Raw genomic sequence first — 16086 nt, 5'->3', positions numbered from 1 at the left:
CCTATTTACTTCCTTTTCTACCTTTGTACCTTAAATATCTCCCCCTTGAGAGCACCTGACCGGCTCCTCCATCATCTCCTGTCCACCAGACATTCGTATTGAAAGAGGGAGCCAAGAGTTTATCAGAAAAATTCGTGACACAACTTTAAAGACCTTTGACATAAAATGTCCTCATGCAGTTACCTTCACAATGTTGGCAACAACAAAGCCTTGATTGTTCTCTGTATCCGCGAGCAGCTGCTTAATGCCACTTATTCGATCACGGAAGTCTTTTGCGTTCAATAAGCCTATAATGTCTTTAACATATTCATCATTTTCTAGTGAATTACGAGGAACTGTTCTTCTTGTGACTTCACGGGCTTCCATGGTCTCCCTGTTGGAAAGGAAGAAGTCGCTCAGTGAACACACACGCAAGCTGACACAGGAGCATCTCACACGTCCTCTTCCCATGGAAGCGCAAAGGTCCAAAACACACAGAAAACCTCCTGGTGAAGAAGGACTCCACCTGAAACACGGTGATTTCAAACAAATCACCTAGTAGTAAGTGCTGTTCCTCAAGTCTCGGTATCCATTCTGCTCTAAAGGCTTTTCTATCCAGGAGAGCAGCCCCGAGGGCAGGCGTCCTGTTCATGTCCCTGCACCAGCGCAGCCGCCTCTGTCACCACCAGCAGCCGGGACCTTCCCGCACAGCAACGTGGCAAACAGAAAGAAGCTACTGTCGTTTAATCCTTTATTCTCAAAGCACTTAAAGCCCCATCCCAGTCTGGGTGGCACTGAAGCAACGTGCTGCACTGAGGCGGGAATTCAACCACTCCTCGTGGAGGATTTTGAGACACATTTTCTGTAGCACCTCATCAATAAGACAGTCACGGACAACTGAAAAATCAGTGGAACCACTCTCTGTCCAGATACTACCCTACATCTACAGACCAGTCAGGGTAACATCACTAGCTCATTCCTAACCTGAGAACAGAAGTCACAGGATCACAGTATGTTTGGGATTGGCAGGGCCCTGGCAAGCTCATCCAGTGCAATCCCCCCATGGAGCAGGAACACCCAGATGAGGTTACACAGGAAGGTGTCCAGGCGGGTTGGAATGTCTGCACAGAAGGAGACTCCACAACCCCCTGGGCAGCCTGGGCCAGGCTCTGCCACCCTCACCCCAAACAAGTTGCTTCTCAAATTTAAGTGGAACCTCCTGTGTTCCAGCTTGATCCCATTACCCCTTGTCCTATCATTGTTTGCCACCGAGAAGAGCCTGGCTCCATCCTCGTGGCACTCACCCTTTATATATTTATAAACATTAATAAGGTCACCCCTCAGTCTCCTCTTCTCCAAACTAAAGAGCCCCAGCTCCCTCAGCCTTTCCTCACACGGGAGATGCTCCACTCCCTTCAGCATCTTGGTGGCTGCGCTGGACTCTCTCCAGCAGTTCCCTGTCCTGCTGGAACTGAGGGGCCACAGCTGGACACAATATTCCAGGTGTGGTCTCCCCAGGGCAGAGCAGAGGGGCAGGAGAACCTCTCTGACCTACTGACCACCCCCTTCTAACCCACCCCAGGTACCATTGGCTTCCTGGCCACAAGGGCCCAGTGCTGGCTCATGGTCACCCTGCTGTCCCCAGGACCCCCAGGTCCCTTTCCCCTACACTGCTCTCTAATATGTAATTTCCCAACCTATACTGGAATCTGGGGTTGTTCCTGCCCAGATTCAGGACTCTACACTTTCCCTTGTTTAATATCATTAGGTTATTCCCCGCCCAGCTCTCCAGCCTGTCCAGGTCTCTGATGGCAGCACAGCTTCCAGTGTCACCACCCCTCCCAGCTTGGTGTCACCAGCAAACTTGCTGACAGTCACTCTATTCCCTCATCCAAATCATTGATGAATATATTGAATAATATTGGCCCCAGTACTGACCCCTGAGGCACTGCACTAGATACTGGCCTCCAACTGGACTCCGCACCATTGACTACCACTCTCTGGCTTCTCTCCTTGAGCCAGTTTGCAACCCACCTCACTACTCTATTGTCCAGACCACACCTCCTCAACTGAGCTGTGAGGATGCTGTGGAGACTGTGTCAAAGGCTTTGCTGAAGTCTTTGATGCAGAATGGAATAAGCATCTTTACTGCATTTTCCAGTTCCAGCCTTTTAGCTCTACGGGAGCAAAAGGCGACATCAAAGTCTCCCGTCCTGCCGCTGCATCACAGGCCGCTCGAGTGCCTGTATCCCAGACTCCTGGGCACAGTGCAGCAGGCAGCACCTCTTTGAAGGAAGCAGACATGTAGCTTTAACGCCAAGGCAAAACTTACCATCAAACGTGAAATGAGTTATTATTTTGAACAGCAGCGTGTGCATTACAGCAATCTGTTCCTGAACAGATACAATTTCTTCAACCCAGAGGCCGTCCCAGCCCCTATGAACTCCACATTCATGTTTTTGGCTTGGTTTATATTTTGAGGGGTTTCTCTTTCAGTTCAATAGACCAAACCAGAACACTAAAAACGGACAGAGCATGTTCTGAAACCTCAGCATCCCCCGTTAGGATCTGACTAAACAGTGCAGGTAAGTGCACAAACAGAGCGTTTGTCCTGCACCTACTACTAGGCACATTTTTCTACCCAGTCTCTCATCAATAACTTGAACGGAAGGGGACATTCACCGCGGTGAATGCCAAGTGTTCTGTGTCCTGTGTGTACTTTCAGAAGCTGTCAATAAACAAACTGATTTCAAAATGCACAAAGCTATTTTTAACCAATTACCCTATTTAAAAGAGCTTATCTGGGACATGTCATGCTTTCCCTTTTCCTTCAGGCACGTTTAATTTTCACGAGCCCGTTGTGACTGTTTCTACGCTGTCTTGCCGTGGTGAGGCTGTTACCTGGAGACCGTGTCACTAACAGGTGAGACACCGCAGCCCGTTACCTGTCGGTCGTGTTGAGAGCATCTCGGGAAGTCGACGACGACCTCGAATGTCCAACACCGCTAGTCTGGGAACGTCTTCCTTTAGCTGAGGGTGTATCTAGCGGCATCTCCCCCAGCCCCTGCGCAGAGGCAGAACCGTTAAGGAGCACAGCTGCCGCGGTCCCGCGCTGCTGCAGACCCTGCAAAAGCCAGTCTGACACCCACGCAAGCTCCGCTGGCACCCACAGGGCAGCCCAGCACCTTGCCGGGCTGCGCTCCCTCCTTTCCTCCAACACTCTCCTCCCGTGCCCCGTACATCCACTGGCCACGCTTCACAGCCACAAGTTCACGTTTCTCAGCTGGTAAGAGCTTTTCCACGCACCTTTTCACGCAGATTGCTAACAGATTCCTTAATGTAAGGCAAATCCTTGGGCGGCACATACTTTTCAAGTGTTTTGTCAAAATCAGGATGAGACATCATAATGAAGAGCATCTTCCGACCGTAATACCTGCAGGGGAACAGACCACGACACGCACCCCCATAAACACGGCTTGGCTTTGCAACTCTTGATAATTACAGGTGTGCAATTCCAAAATATGAAAGCATGGGAAGACTTATGTGTTTGTGTAACCAGGCACTCTTTTCATCCTCCCTCAAACTACGCTTAACAACCACTATTTAATCAACAACTGAAGAAATTAATGAGAACAGTCTTCCATTTCAGCAGTCTTTAAATAGGCTGGACCTGCCTCGTGAGTCAGACAGCGAGGAGCCAGTGCGCGCATTCCCTTCATCCAGCCGCTAACCCAGCCGTGTCACTGACCCGTGTCCTTGGGGCCCCTCCTCTTCCTCAGCAGGGTGGGCAGGCTGCAGCAGCCCCCAGGGAACCCTGTCACCCCTGCTGCCCTAACAGCCTGGCCAGCGAACAGCTGACTCCAACACCTTAAGGGTCTTTTCCAACTGAAATGATTCCACGGTTCCACTCTCTGTCCCTGCAGAGGAACACCCTGAGCTGCGCGGAGCTTTCAGCCACCTGGAATGTGCTTATCTTAACCAGTAACCTCAAGTTGCGTCAGGGGAGGCTGAGGTTGGATCTGGGGAACAATCTCTTCCCCAAAGGGCTGTGGGGCATTGGAACAGGCTGCCCAGGGCAGTGCTGGAGTCACCAGCCCTGGAGGGCTGGACAGACGGACATGAGGTTCTCAGGACATGGGGCAGTGCTGGGGTGGGTTATGGTTGGACTCCATGATCCTGAGGGTCTTTTCCAACCAAACCGATTCTGATTCCACTCACCTCGTTTGCTGCGAACTGTCCTGTGCAAACCTGGCTATGGCAGGTAACACCCGATCGGCGCCAGCTCTGCTTCCAGCCAGGACGCGCTCCGGCCCCACGCTCTCCAGGACGTCCGCCAGGTGCTGTGCTGCGCACCTCCTCACCGCCGAGTGCAGGTGGCTGCAGGGAACACAGCGGCTGAGCGCGGAGCCAGGGCAGCCCCGCGCTCTGCCCAGCGCAGCGCCGGCCTCGCTTTGTCATTTCAGCACAACCTGCAGCCACGATACTGCTCGTGTGCTGATACTCATGCTGGCTGCATAGAAACGACATTGTGGAGCAAAGACAATTAACTTCATTTAAAAGGATAACGCGTTGGATTAAACGTCGTTACATTCACTTGACATCCCGAACTACAGGAATGCAGAATGGAAAAAGAAAACTTGTATCCTTTTTGCTTAAAGTCAGTCTCAACCTCTAACTGCAGCTTTTGGATTACTAAAACCAGTCATTTTCTTTTTTTAGAATTTAACTTCTAGTTTTCCTTAAAATAATTTTAAAATATTTTAGGAAACGCACTACTACGTGTTCTTTCCGTCAGTTTTGTGCAGACTAGTCCCTGTGCTCAGAAACACATTTTGTGTGTTCTATATCAATTTAAAATTCAACCAAGCGGTTTTCTATCGACTTCTCAAACTGCTGCAGAAGTGTGTTTCCCACAAGAGGGCTGTTGGACACCTGCGCGGACGGAAATGGCAGAAAAGCCGGAATCAGATTTCACACCTGCGCGTCAACCTAACCTCGTCCATCCGTTCTGCTGCACCCCCTCATCCCACGTTGTTGCAGTCGCACACAATTCCGCAAACTCAAACTGTCCCGACTTTGCGTTGCTCTTTGGGTCACAGCCCCGCCCTGAGGACCCGCCCAGCGTCACAGCGAAGCACAGGATCGAAGCAGAGAGCTGAGGAAAGGAGCTGGGGAGGGAAAGCTCAGCAGAGCTGGACATGAACCCCCAGCATGAACCAGCTAACCGGGTCTACCTAAACCACAACCTTTAAACCCAGAATACAGCCCCGCTCTGGCTCCTGCCCAGTCCCTGCTCGGCTTACAGACCTCGCTGCGTGGGTGCAGATAAGCCCCGGTTCCCCCGGAACACCCACTGCCCACGGCACACAGGTGGACAATTTGTGTGTGTGCACATAAGACCCCAGAATTAAACACGACTCACGCAGATAAGACACAAGATTTCAAAAGTTCTGAAATGTGCTCTCAGCTCTAGCCCTGCGATCGTGCTCCTGGAACAAGTGTCTGCGCCCAGTGGCTTCAGAGCGGTCTCTCGCAAAAGGAACTGAAAACATTTCTAACTGTTCTTGTTGGCAAAGTCAAACACAACTTCGTGGCTGATGAAGAATCGGTATGTATGTCTAATGAGGGTTACAAGTGTTAACACTTGTGATCACATCAGGCTTGAAGTGGGTCGAAATAGGTACATTTTAAAAGGTCTTATGAATTGTAAGCAAAACGATAATCGTTAACGTGAATACAGAAGTTGTGGTGAACACAAGCAGCCCAACGTGTAAGGCCAATTTAGAAAACACACCGTGTGTGTAATGACACGGTGGTGTCAAACGGCACCAGGTGTCCTTTTTCCCGCAGGCTCCCATGCTGACAGAGCTGTGTGTTCAGGGCTGCAGATGGCGCAGCCCCGGCCGGGCGCGGGGGCCGGGCGGCTGCGGGCCACGGCGCTGCGAGGGACGGCCGCACGCACCGCGCCCTGCGCCGGCGCCGCACCACGGCGGCGGCCAAGGGACCAGCGCTGCCGCTGGCTGCCTCCACCACGGCAGCTCACACACCTGAGCCCGCAAACTGGAGGGCTCAGTCTTTACAGCCGGCGTGTCTGAATCTGCCCCTGCAACGGGGGATCACAGTTAGCGGGTATGGTCAGCATTGCTTGGCCAGCGGGTTCTGAGGAAAAGACCAGAGCAGAAACAGAGCACGTTCCATGGCATGTGAACTAAAGCCACGTGCGGTTACTGCCGCTGCTCTTCAGTTCACCAAAACAACTACATGCCAGCATATTTCGTACATAATTTAAGTCCGTAGGGCTGATATCTGCCTTTCACTTTAAAGCTCAGGTAATTGCAAGATGGTTCTCATGGGCTTTCAGGAGACAGAATCAATATATCCCACAACAACCAGCTTCCCAGGAAACCAAATTGGAAACATGTTGAATTATGATTTGTAGCTGTGCAGAAAGTTTAAAGATTGATTTATAATGCAGAATCTGAAGTATTCAGTGGAAGGGATAGGCCGCGAGAAATGTAGCCTATTAAATGTCATCTAAGTGATGACAAACAGAGATTAAGCAGGTCTATGTATCTAACGTACTGGGCTGCCTAATGGCTCACGTATTGCTGCTAGCATGAGCAAGATATTTAACAGGGAAGCAAGAGAAAGGAATGTAACTTCTACCCCAGGCGGAGCTGAGCTTTGGGTTCGAGCCAACCCAAGCACCAGAAACCGGGGCGTCTCGTGGTCGAGGTACGCAAGAAAACAGGGGCCACCCCCGCTGCAGGGCAGTCAGGACGCAGACCAAGGAGGCTGTTAACCCGCCGTTAAAGTCTAGAGAAGAGCCTGAAATCAGTTCAAGAGAGTTGCAGCTAGAGAATCCTAAGTTGTAAATCACCTTCCTCAGCCAAGGGCAGCGCTGAAGAGCTGAAAAGACAGGCACTGGGCCGCAGGGCAAATGGAAAACGAGAATGCTGCGTGAGCTTTGCTAGGCAGAACAAAACCGCGGTGTCCTACGAGCGCTATACTGACAGCGGATAAAGCTACCAAAGCCTTGCAAAATGACCGGAAAATAGACCAAGCTCCAAAAATCAACAGCCAACGCTTTCCATAATGTACAGAAAGAAACAGAGAGGGCACGTTTTACTGCTACGCCAGCAAACATTGTGGTGGTTGGTTTTTTCAGAGCTGACTTGCTGTATTTTCAAATCTCTGCCTTTAGCATCTGGATTCATTTTTTAAAAAGCCTATTATTTGATAAATTTAATCTATTCACAAGTTACGTGTTCAAAAAGTCTTTGTAAGAATTACCTTTGCCCTCCATTTATAAGAGAACAAAGTGCACGTGCTGGAGTCACATTAGTAACCATAGCCTTCAGAGCCTTGTCTACCTCTTCCCTTAGAAATGTGTTGGATTCACCAGCTTTGTGCAAAAGGACCTTTACTGCATTATCTAGTTCTTGATCCATGCTCGTTTTCAGGTGGGTGAACAAATCCCCTAAACAGACCACAGCAGCTCGAGAAACACCTGAGCGTAAATTCTTGACCTGCACACAGGAAAAACCCAGACAAACAATGAATAACGTTTAGAAAATGCACTGCAAAATAAGTAAAGCTTCATGTTGCCCTTTGCATGTTTTAAGTAACATTAAAAGCAACTGAGAAACACATTTCTGACTTGATTCGCTATGCATGAGAGTTAAAATACAAACAGATGAAAATGTTATCAAGTTACAAACTACATTTTTTCAGTCTCTTAGCAAATCAAATCAAATCAAGTGTTGGTATCTGAAGTACGAGCTGCTTTGCTGAACGACGGACTCATCCTTTGGAGACCGCCCAACAGAGACGAGCTGAGCACAGGTGAACATACCGTTTCACCGTTCCACAGAGCATTAAATACATACACACACGTCTAGTCAGTGAAATACTCAGAGTAAAATGTAACCTCTTCTGCCACGGCCAGACTGGTTTCGTGCAGCCTGGCAGCCAGCGCAGGCGCGTGGTACGCAGACAAACAGCGAACGACGGTCAGACCTTCGATCTTCTTCTCCCTGTGCAAAACAAAATTCGAGTTCAAAACACCTGCAAGTTTTCCTAAAAACACCTAAACACAGAATTCCAAGAAAACAAATAGAAAACAGATTAGATGATAAAATACAGCAATGACATGTAACGCAGGCAATCCTTTCAAAGCGAGCATTTCTCAGGGTGCAGCAGGACTATCTGAGCACCCCGCTCTCCCCGTCCCGCCCGCTGCTGGCACTGGCGGCCACACAGGACGGCTTTCCTCGCCCAGCTGAGCAGCAGCGCCGTGAGCCCCCGGCCAGGCTGGGCAGTTTGGGTGGCTCAGGAAGCGGTGCCGTGAGCCCCCGGCCAGGCTGGGCAGTCTGGGTGGCACAGGAAGCGGTGCCGTGAGCCCCCGGCCAGGCTGGGCAGTTTGGGTGGCTCAGGAAGCGGTGCCGTGAGCCCCCGGCCAGGCTGGACAGTCTGGGTGGCACAGGAAGCGGTGCCGTGAGCCCCCGGCCAGGCTGGGCAGTCTGGGTGGCACAGGAAGCGGTGCCGTGAGCCCCCGGCCAGGCTGGGCAGTTTGGGTGGCACAGGAAGCGGTGCCGTGAGCCCCCGGCCAGGCTGGGCAGTTTGGGTGGCTCAGGAAGCGGTGCCGTGAGCCCATGGCCAGACTGGGCAGTTTGGGTGGCACAGGAAGCGGCGCGGGGGCCTCTCCAGAGCAGGGCTTACATGGAAACAGCAGTTCCAGCTAGCGGGCCCTGCACAGATCATACACAAGTATGGTTTTTATGAGTGTAACAAGTGATAGCCCAGGCCAGTGAGAATGGTATCTCGGTCCGGAAAACCGCCCCGTATGTGTGACCTGTGAATGTGCTTGGGCCTGGTCTGTGAATGAGTGGGAACGTAACTGAAACAAACATAACATGAGTGTGGTCTGTTTTTAATAACAATTACTGGAAAAACATCTTATGTAACACAGTCCAAGCCCGTATCTGTAAGTCCTGTAAACTGTCAGTGGCTAGTAAAGGCCTCAGCCTGGCTCAGCTCTCTGCTCTGCTTCGCTTGGCGCTCCCTGCCGAACAAGATTGTCTGTGTGTCCATCCCTGTCCGTGTGCCGCTGTGCGGCGTCTCCAATCGCTGCAGGCTCACACAGGGACAGCCCTACAAGGCTCTCAATCCCCAATTTACAGCAGTTACACTTTACTCTAGACTTGGACCGAAAACAACTCTCTTCTTTTCCTCTCCTACATCACTTGCCATGCTCCTCGCTGTTTTTGATGGTGTTGTTTGTTTCATTAGGTTACCCAGAAGAACGGCCCCGACGCCAGCGGCGCAGGCAGCCGTGCGCACGTACCAGTCCTCGCCGGCCAGCAGCGCCAGCGCCTGCGCCAGCGCCGCCTCGGGCCGCGCCAGGGGCTGCAGCTCCCACGGCGCCAGCATCTCCGGGCTCGGGGCCAGCGGCGGGCTCCGCTCCTTGTGGCGCCCGCGGGCCCCACGAGGAGCCTCATCTGCGCAGTCGTGAACCATAAGAAACAGTTAGCGTCATCTGAAGGAAACAGTTAATCCAAAGGAAGGAAGAAGAGTTTGAGGTACCCATAGTCTGCTGTACCAAGGGAGGCGGCTTTGCAAAGGACAGCTCTCCCAGGTCCCATGCATCCTGCAGCATCCCATTCACGGGAATGAATTGTTTTGCAAACAACCACCACTTCAAACAACCCGCGACATTTGCATTTGCGACTTCCCAATGTAAACACAGATGCACAATGTGCTAAAGCACCATATACTAAAACTCAACGAGGCACTTGAGAAACCCTGAAGACCTTCGCCCATCACGAGTGCGAGCTTCTATTCCGAAAAGATTTCTACCGGATGTTTTAAAGGCATTTCTGCAACAAAATGTCCCCAGAAATGTTTTTTCTGGAGACAGAAGGGAGTCCATTTGCCATTAATGTACTATACAAGTTGCTGAGCAAATAAAACACCCTCTCATGTGGCAAACCTCTTCCTGACAAATTATGGATGAAAAGGGTCTGAAGGGAGCAGTGACGCATCCAAATGCCCTTCACCACCCCCCAAGCACCGAACTCCCGGAGCCCCTCAGGACTGCCCAGAGGACAAATCAACCACATTAAACTGATGGTATTTCGGAGCTGTAGGAATCCCAGTACTCTAAGAGTCTTTAGTCTGTTGTACCAGCTCACCAGGATCCGGCGGGGCCGCACATCTTGTCTTCTTCAAACTGGATGTTCTTCTTAATGACGGATCCAAGGCCACACTTTCTAATGACAAAGATACATTTCTTGATGATGTTAATAGATCCCCACAGAGATTTAAGTCTAGAAAAGAGAAGGAAATGTCCAAAGAACAACAAAAAATCAGAGAAAAAGGAAAAAACTACTATTTCCAGTCCTAATTTGTCTTTTGAAATATTTCTTAACTGCAGTCTTTCAAATATCTCCCACAAACACTTCACTCTCCACGTTACAAACCTGACAACCAATGACTGAAGAGTCAACTGCAGTGTCAATTTACTCGAGTAGTAACTCATGCCACACTAAAGAGTCACGATTTCTGGCAATTATCACAGAATTGTAATTTCCATTTCAGCAGCACTTACTAGTCTATTATTAAGACAAACCCTAATCCTCACTTGCTGTTGCTGTTTTCTCTGGCTCACTCAGTGTAAGTCTTTCCCAAGGGTTTTCCTCCTTTTCTTGCTGCTGTTCTTCATGACCCTGTTCTTCCTCTTCTCTTCTCTTCCGCCTCACCTTCTCCTGGGCAGATCTTGACAAGGCAACTCTCACCTGCGGAACATTCACGCACCGTCACGATCTGCAGTACAACGTAATGCACAAGTTACCCGATGACTTCTTGATATTCTCTAAGGCAAGCACGGGAAATTACTGTTTGTACCCTCCTACGGAGCGAAAGGGCATTCTGATGTAAGTACTAAATCCGCCCTGCGATGGCTGGATGGGTGCCTTCCGCACAGCGAGCCGTCCTACCGGCAAAGGGGCACAACGCTCCAGCTCCCAACGATTAACAGACGTAATTTACTCCAAAATACCTGAATGGTTCAGAATTCAGGTCTAAAAGCAAAGGTCTTTGCTTCTCCAGCAGTGCTGTATAGTTTCCTAGAGTTTTAGGTAACAAATATACATTCTACAGTAACGTTGAAGCACAGAGGGGTTTTTTAAACCACAGTCTTTACCACTGGGATCGGAGCCTTTCCTCCTGAATTATTAAGACAACTACAATTCCTCCTGAAAACTCAGTAGCATTTAATACATTCCCCCTTTTTCTCCTTTGAATTTGATCCCGCCAACTATTCACCTCTTCAGTGACAATCAGAAAACTAAGACACTGCCTATCATTAACTCAAAGTTTTAGGAATATCAACAGGTTATTTCAAATGCTTTCAGAAAGACTGTGATTTTCATTTGAAATTTGTAACATTTGCCAACATAATGAAGGACGCAGCACCACTCCTCGGGAAACGGTGTTCTGGGGCAGATATTCACATGGTTTAACAACCGATAGACAAATAATGCTGAACTATAAGAAACTTCTGCTTTAGGCTCAATATAACCTTGTGCAAGCAGCAGAAACAGCAGCTGTGTTGTCGGTGTGTGCAAAGCGGGTAACTAAGAAGCACAGGAATGTGGGTGCAGTCAGCGCCTGCCCAGGGGAGGCTGAGCTTGGATTTAGGAACAATTTCTTCCCCAAAGGGCTGTGGGGCATTGAACAGGCTGCCCAGGGCAGTGCTGGAGTCACCAGCCCTGGAGGGTTGGACAGACGGACATGAGGTTCTCAGGACATGGGGCAGGGACAGGGTGGGTTATGGTTGGACTCGATGATCCTGAGGGTCTCATCCAACCAAAATGACTCTATGATTCTGTAAGCAGATGTTGACAAATGACTTCTCATTGTTAAACCAGCTTTAGTCTTCACCTTATAATGGAACCCAAAGAATAACATAAATTGAAGGACTTGCATAGCTCTGCAAGTCATCTGAGCTACGAATTAACGTATTTTACAGAATCCCAGGATGTCAGGGGTTGGAGGGACCTGGGAAGCTCATCCAGTGCAATCCCCCATGGAGCAGGAACACCCAGATGAGGTTACACAGGAAGGTGTCCAGGCGGGTTGGAATGTCTGCACAGAAGGAGACTCCACAACCCCCTGGGCAGCCTGGGCCAGGCTCTGCCACCCTCACCCCCAACAAGTTGCTTCTCATGTTTAAGTGGAACCTCCTGTGTTCCAGTTTGTACCCATTGCCCCTTGTCCTGTCATTGGTTGTCACCAGAAGAGCCTGGCTCCATCCTCCTGACACTCCCCCTTTCCATATTGATCCCCAGGAATGAGTCCCCCCTCAGTGTCCTCTTGTCCAGCTCCAGAGCCCCAGCTCCCTCAGCCTTTCCTCACACGGGAGATGCTCCACTCCCTCCAGCATCTTGGTGGCTGCGCTGGACTCTCTGCAGCAGTTCCCTGTCCTGCTGGAACTGAGGGGCCACAGCTGGACACAAGATTCCAGGTGTGGTCTTCCCAGGGCAGAGCAGAGGGGCAGGAGAACCTCTCTGACCTACTGACCACCCCCTTCTAACCCACCCCAGGTACCATTGGCTTCCTGGCCACAAGGGCCCAGTGCTGGCTCATGGTCACCCTGCTGTCCCCAGGACCCCAGGTCCCTTTCCCCTACACTGCTTTTTTTAATCTAACTCATTTACGGTAACACAGAGAGCGCAAACCCGTACCCAGCTGTGTTCACACCCATAAAGCCAGGGAGCAGGACAATGGAATGGTGCTGAGTTCCTTACCTGTCTCTGGTTTTCGGGGTGGAACTGCTGGCTGCCACTCCCCGCTGGCTCCGTTGGGTCCCCCCCGCTGGCAGCGCACACCGGGGGCTGCGCGGGGGCTCGGGCACCGGGGGGGCTCCCAAAAACACCTGCAAGGCACAGCACGTTGTGCCCTCCCCACAATAACCCTGTTATTTGGCAGAACTTAGTAAAAACTAAAGACAACCAACAAATCAAGAAGATAAAGCCATTGCTATTGCGCTCCTGGTGCAAACTCCCACCCAAAGGTCCTCGTACCTTACTCTGCCGAGTAGGACGGACACACGTACAAGTGTGCAGGCTGGGCTGGAACCAAGACCCAACCTTAATAATCTGCTGCCATTCCTCTTGTTGGAACAAACAGCATCTCCAGGGACTGCCAGACTCCCAGCAGAATTCCCGGTACTCCCGTGTGAACTGGAGATTGCTCCCAACCAAAAGTGCTGTGAGGAATCGACTTCTCCTCTTCCTGCTCTACACAAGGACATTTTCCCTCATTTCAAAACCATGATGAGCTACAGGAGATAATTTTGGTTTGCAATACCTTTACCAACAACCGCGACTGCATCTTCAGCCAGGACACCAGGTGGCACGAGATCTGGATCGTTCAAACCAGACATGGGCTCCGCAAGACCTTAAAAAAAGAAATCACACAATGCAAATCATGTACTTTACGCTTTGGGATGTATTTTAGTCTTCTAAAATGTCATCATACACCGACATTTAAATTGATCACTTATGAATTGGCGTATTTTCAAGTTACTGAAGTTGTCAGGATTTACTGAATATCGATATCTTCGAAACCACAGTAAACAGGTAGCGAATGAAATTTCTCCTGAACAACAATGAAGAAAAGCCATGTTTGTAAGAGGATTTTTAAATCAACCGGTTCCACCAGAAGAAACACAAGTTTCTAACTCCCCCGGTGGAAGTACAGAACCGTTTCCTACGCAATTCAGCGTAACCGAATCGGAGCAGAATGTGCTCAAATATTTTCCCCCACCAGCACTGAGTGCCATGTCCCATACGAGTCGGCAGCCCCTCCAGCCCCTCAGCCAAGCGGATGACACACATTATGTGCCTCCACAGCAGCCACACTCGTGGCAAATCAAAATGACGGTTTGTGACAAGAGAAGGGCACCTTTGCTTTTGCTGTTTCACCCGAACCACCTGCTTTAAACTGTTCCCAAAAACCAGCACCCCACCATTCCTACCAAACCTTGAGAACAGACCCATCAGGTTTCATCTTGAAACAAGAGACAGAGGAAAAAAAGTCCTACTGAGACAAAGATCTTCGTTACTCACTGTCTGTTAACGTGTGGAATTTGCTATTTAGCGCTGTGTTTGTCACTAAGCCGTGCTTACTTGACGTCTGTTTTAGCCGCTCCGAGGGAGATCAAACCGTGCGCCCCTAAACTGACTCAAAACCCCCCGAGCTCCTGCTCCGCAGAGCTGGGAACACTTCTGCACCGTACACACAGCAGCGCTGGGGAGCAGTAGCTCCTACTAGGCATGAAAACAACACCATTAAAACTGAAATGTAAAGTATAATGGTTTACGTTCCTTTCTTTCACCAATGAACAACACCACTCGTGGAGCTGTTCAGTTCAGACCGAGATATAAAACAATCTGGTCCCTTTTTTCACACCATGTACTATTGCTTGACTTTCAATTTTAATTTAATTGTCACTCTAATTTCAGTTAATGCCAAAAAAATCCCCAACTTGTTAGAGTAAGGGGTGGGAAAGAGGAAACCTGGCTGAACACCTGGAAATGCTATAAAACGCTATAAGCCCTGTTTTACAAAAGGCTGTACATAGGCTCAGTTTTTGCCGCAAATGAGAGCTCAGACGAACAGCAAACTCACAAACCTCTCGAATGCTTCACACTTCTTTGGTGTTCCGTATTTTGACCCTTTAAAGGGGCACGTGACACGTCTCCTTGCTCCCTGGCCTCGTCGTCTCCGCACCCGCTGCCGCCGTTCAAACGCTCACCAACGATGCCAACCCGGGAAGTGCCCTTGTCATCAAACGCTGGCCATGCAAACGGAAAACAAATAGCAAAACCAAGTTAGGAACAGTTTCTCCTGTAAACTACAGGATTCTCAAGCGGCTCCATGCACACAGTATACTCGTTTCAGAAAGCTGGGTATTTCAAGAGATGCCGAGGTTCTGTTCATTCTTCACAGGCGGAAGCTTTCAGCCGCAGGTGAACCCAAGCTGAACAGCTAACCCAAAGCTTGAACAATCATACAAACAGCAGCAAAGGGGATCCACGTTCAGTGCTAGAAGTAAAACTTTCAGCTGATGTGAGCGGTTAAATAGCAAACTGATTTTTACAAGTTCTGTAGGTCTGAAAGTCCAGAGCTTGAGGCCTGACCGGTGTGCCGGGCCCAGCGCAGCCAGCAGCAGGAGCCAAAGGCTCTTTAGCGGTAGCGCACACACCGTGAGTTGACACGCGCGCCCCGCAGCAGCCTGCCAGCTCTCCCACCGTGATTAACTGGCTCAGTGCGCAAAGTCAACGTGCTGCACTGAAGGTCAACTTCTCACAGAAGTTCTTTTCATAAAATGAATGCAAAATGCTCAACCGCAACATGAATTACTATGTACGTGCAGTATTTGCTTCCTAATTTATGCTGTTCCTTGACAAGCCTGTTTGCTAATTCCTCCTGAGGAAAGTGGCCTGAGCTGGGACGAGGAGCAGCCAGTTCAACTCCTGAAAAAGGATCATGAGTCTCAGTAGCAACTGTTGGTTTTTCAACGTGATGGCTTTGCAAATTCGGGCCGGTAAGACGCCCTCCAGCTTCAACTGAGCTCCGCTTGGCAAACTTTCGGGAGTAAATGCAGGGTGAGGCTGCAAGAGCTGCGGCAGAGCAGGGCTCGGGGAACGGAGCCAGAGAGCACCTGGGTGGACACGGCTGCCCCAGCCCCTTTCCTCCATCCAGCTGAATCAAAACCAATTAAACATAAGCAAGAACAATCAGTTCCTGCCCGTTACAGAAGTCTGTAGTTACCTGTACTTCAGTGTGGGTGTAAAACACAACAGCAGCACTTCCATTTCCTACCAAGAACTGAACTGCTGGCAACGTTTGGACCGTTCTTGCTCTTACCCAGCTGGTGTCCAGTGAATTCTCACTCAATCCTGCCCTGATTCTGAGCTGCACACACTCACAGGTGGCATCTGCATTACCACATTTCATCCTGACACAGAAAGACAGCAACCCTGGAGTTCCCTCCCACCTCTAGTACCACAGCATAAGCCCAATTTGACCAAACAGGCT

At 50.1% G+C, this 16086-nt stretch overlaps 1 protein-coding gene across 15 annotated transcripts in view; it reads right to left on the bottom strand.

The window, feature by feature from the left end:
* TOGARAM1 (TOG array regulator of axonemal microtubules 1) overlaps positions 1–16086 on the bottom strand; it is a 32998-nt gene that overhangs the window by 3352 nt on the left and 13560 nt on the right. For 12 of the 15 annotated variants that reach the window (XR_010472664.1, XR_010472663.1, XM_065063005.1 and 9 more), the window contains 12 exons: positions 14678–14839; positions 13351–13440; positions 12789–12916; positions 10622–10775; positions 10173–10307; positions 9326–9479; positions 7910–8015; positions 7273–7508; positions 4198–4356; positions 3286–3412; positions 2925–3103; positions 184–373 (listed from right to left, as the gene is read on the bottom strand). Coding sequence is in view for 13 of the 15 variants with exons in the window: in XM_065063005.1 (XP_064919077.1) it covers positions 184–373; positions 2925–3103; positions 3286–3412; positions 4198–4356; positions 7273–7508; positions 7910–8015; positions 9326–9479; positions 10173–10307; positions 10622–10775; positions 12789–12916; positions 13351–13440; positions 14678–14839 (1820 nt within the window). In the remaining 2 variants the exon portion in view is untranslated. The remainder of the gene's footprint in view (positions 1–183; positions 374–2924; positions 3104–3285; positions 3413–4197; positions 4357–7272; positions 7509–7909; positions 8016–9325; positions 9480–10172; positions 10308–10621; positions 10776–12788; positions 12917–13350; positions 13441–14677; positions 14840–16086) is intronic. The other 3 variants (XM_065063010.1, XM_065063019.1, XM_065063009.1) reach the window with 2 other exon arrangements.

Source organism: Columba livia, chromosome 5 (genome assembly GCF_036013475.1).
Source record: "Columba livia isolate bColLiv1 breed racing homer chromosome 5, bColLiv1.pat.W.v2, whole genome shotgun sequence".
NCBI lineage: Eukaryota > Metazoa > Chordata > Aves > Columbiformes > Columbidae > Columba > Columba livia.
This window is presented reverse-complemented; position numbering and strand designations above follow the sequence as displayed.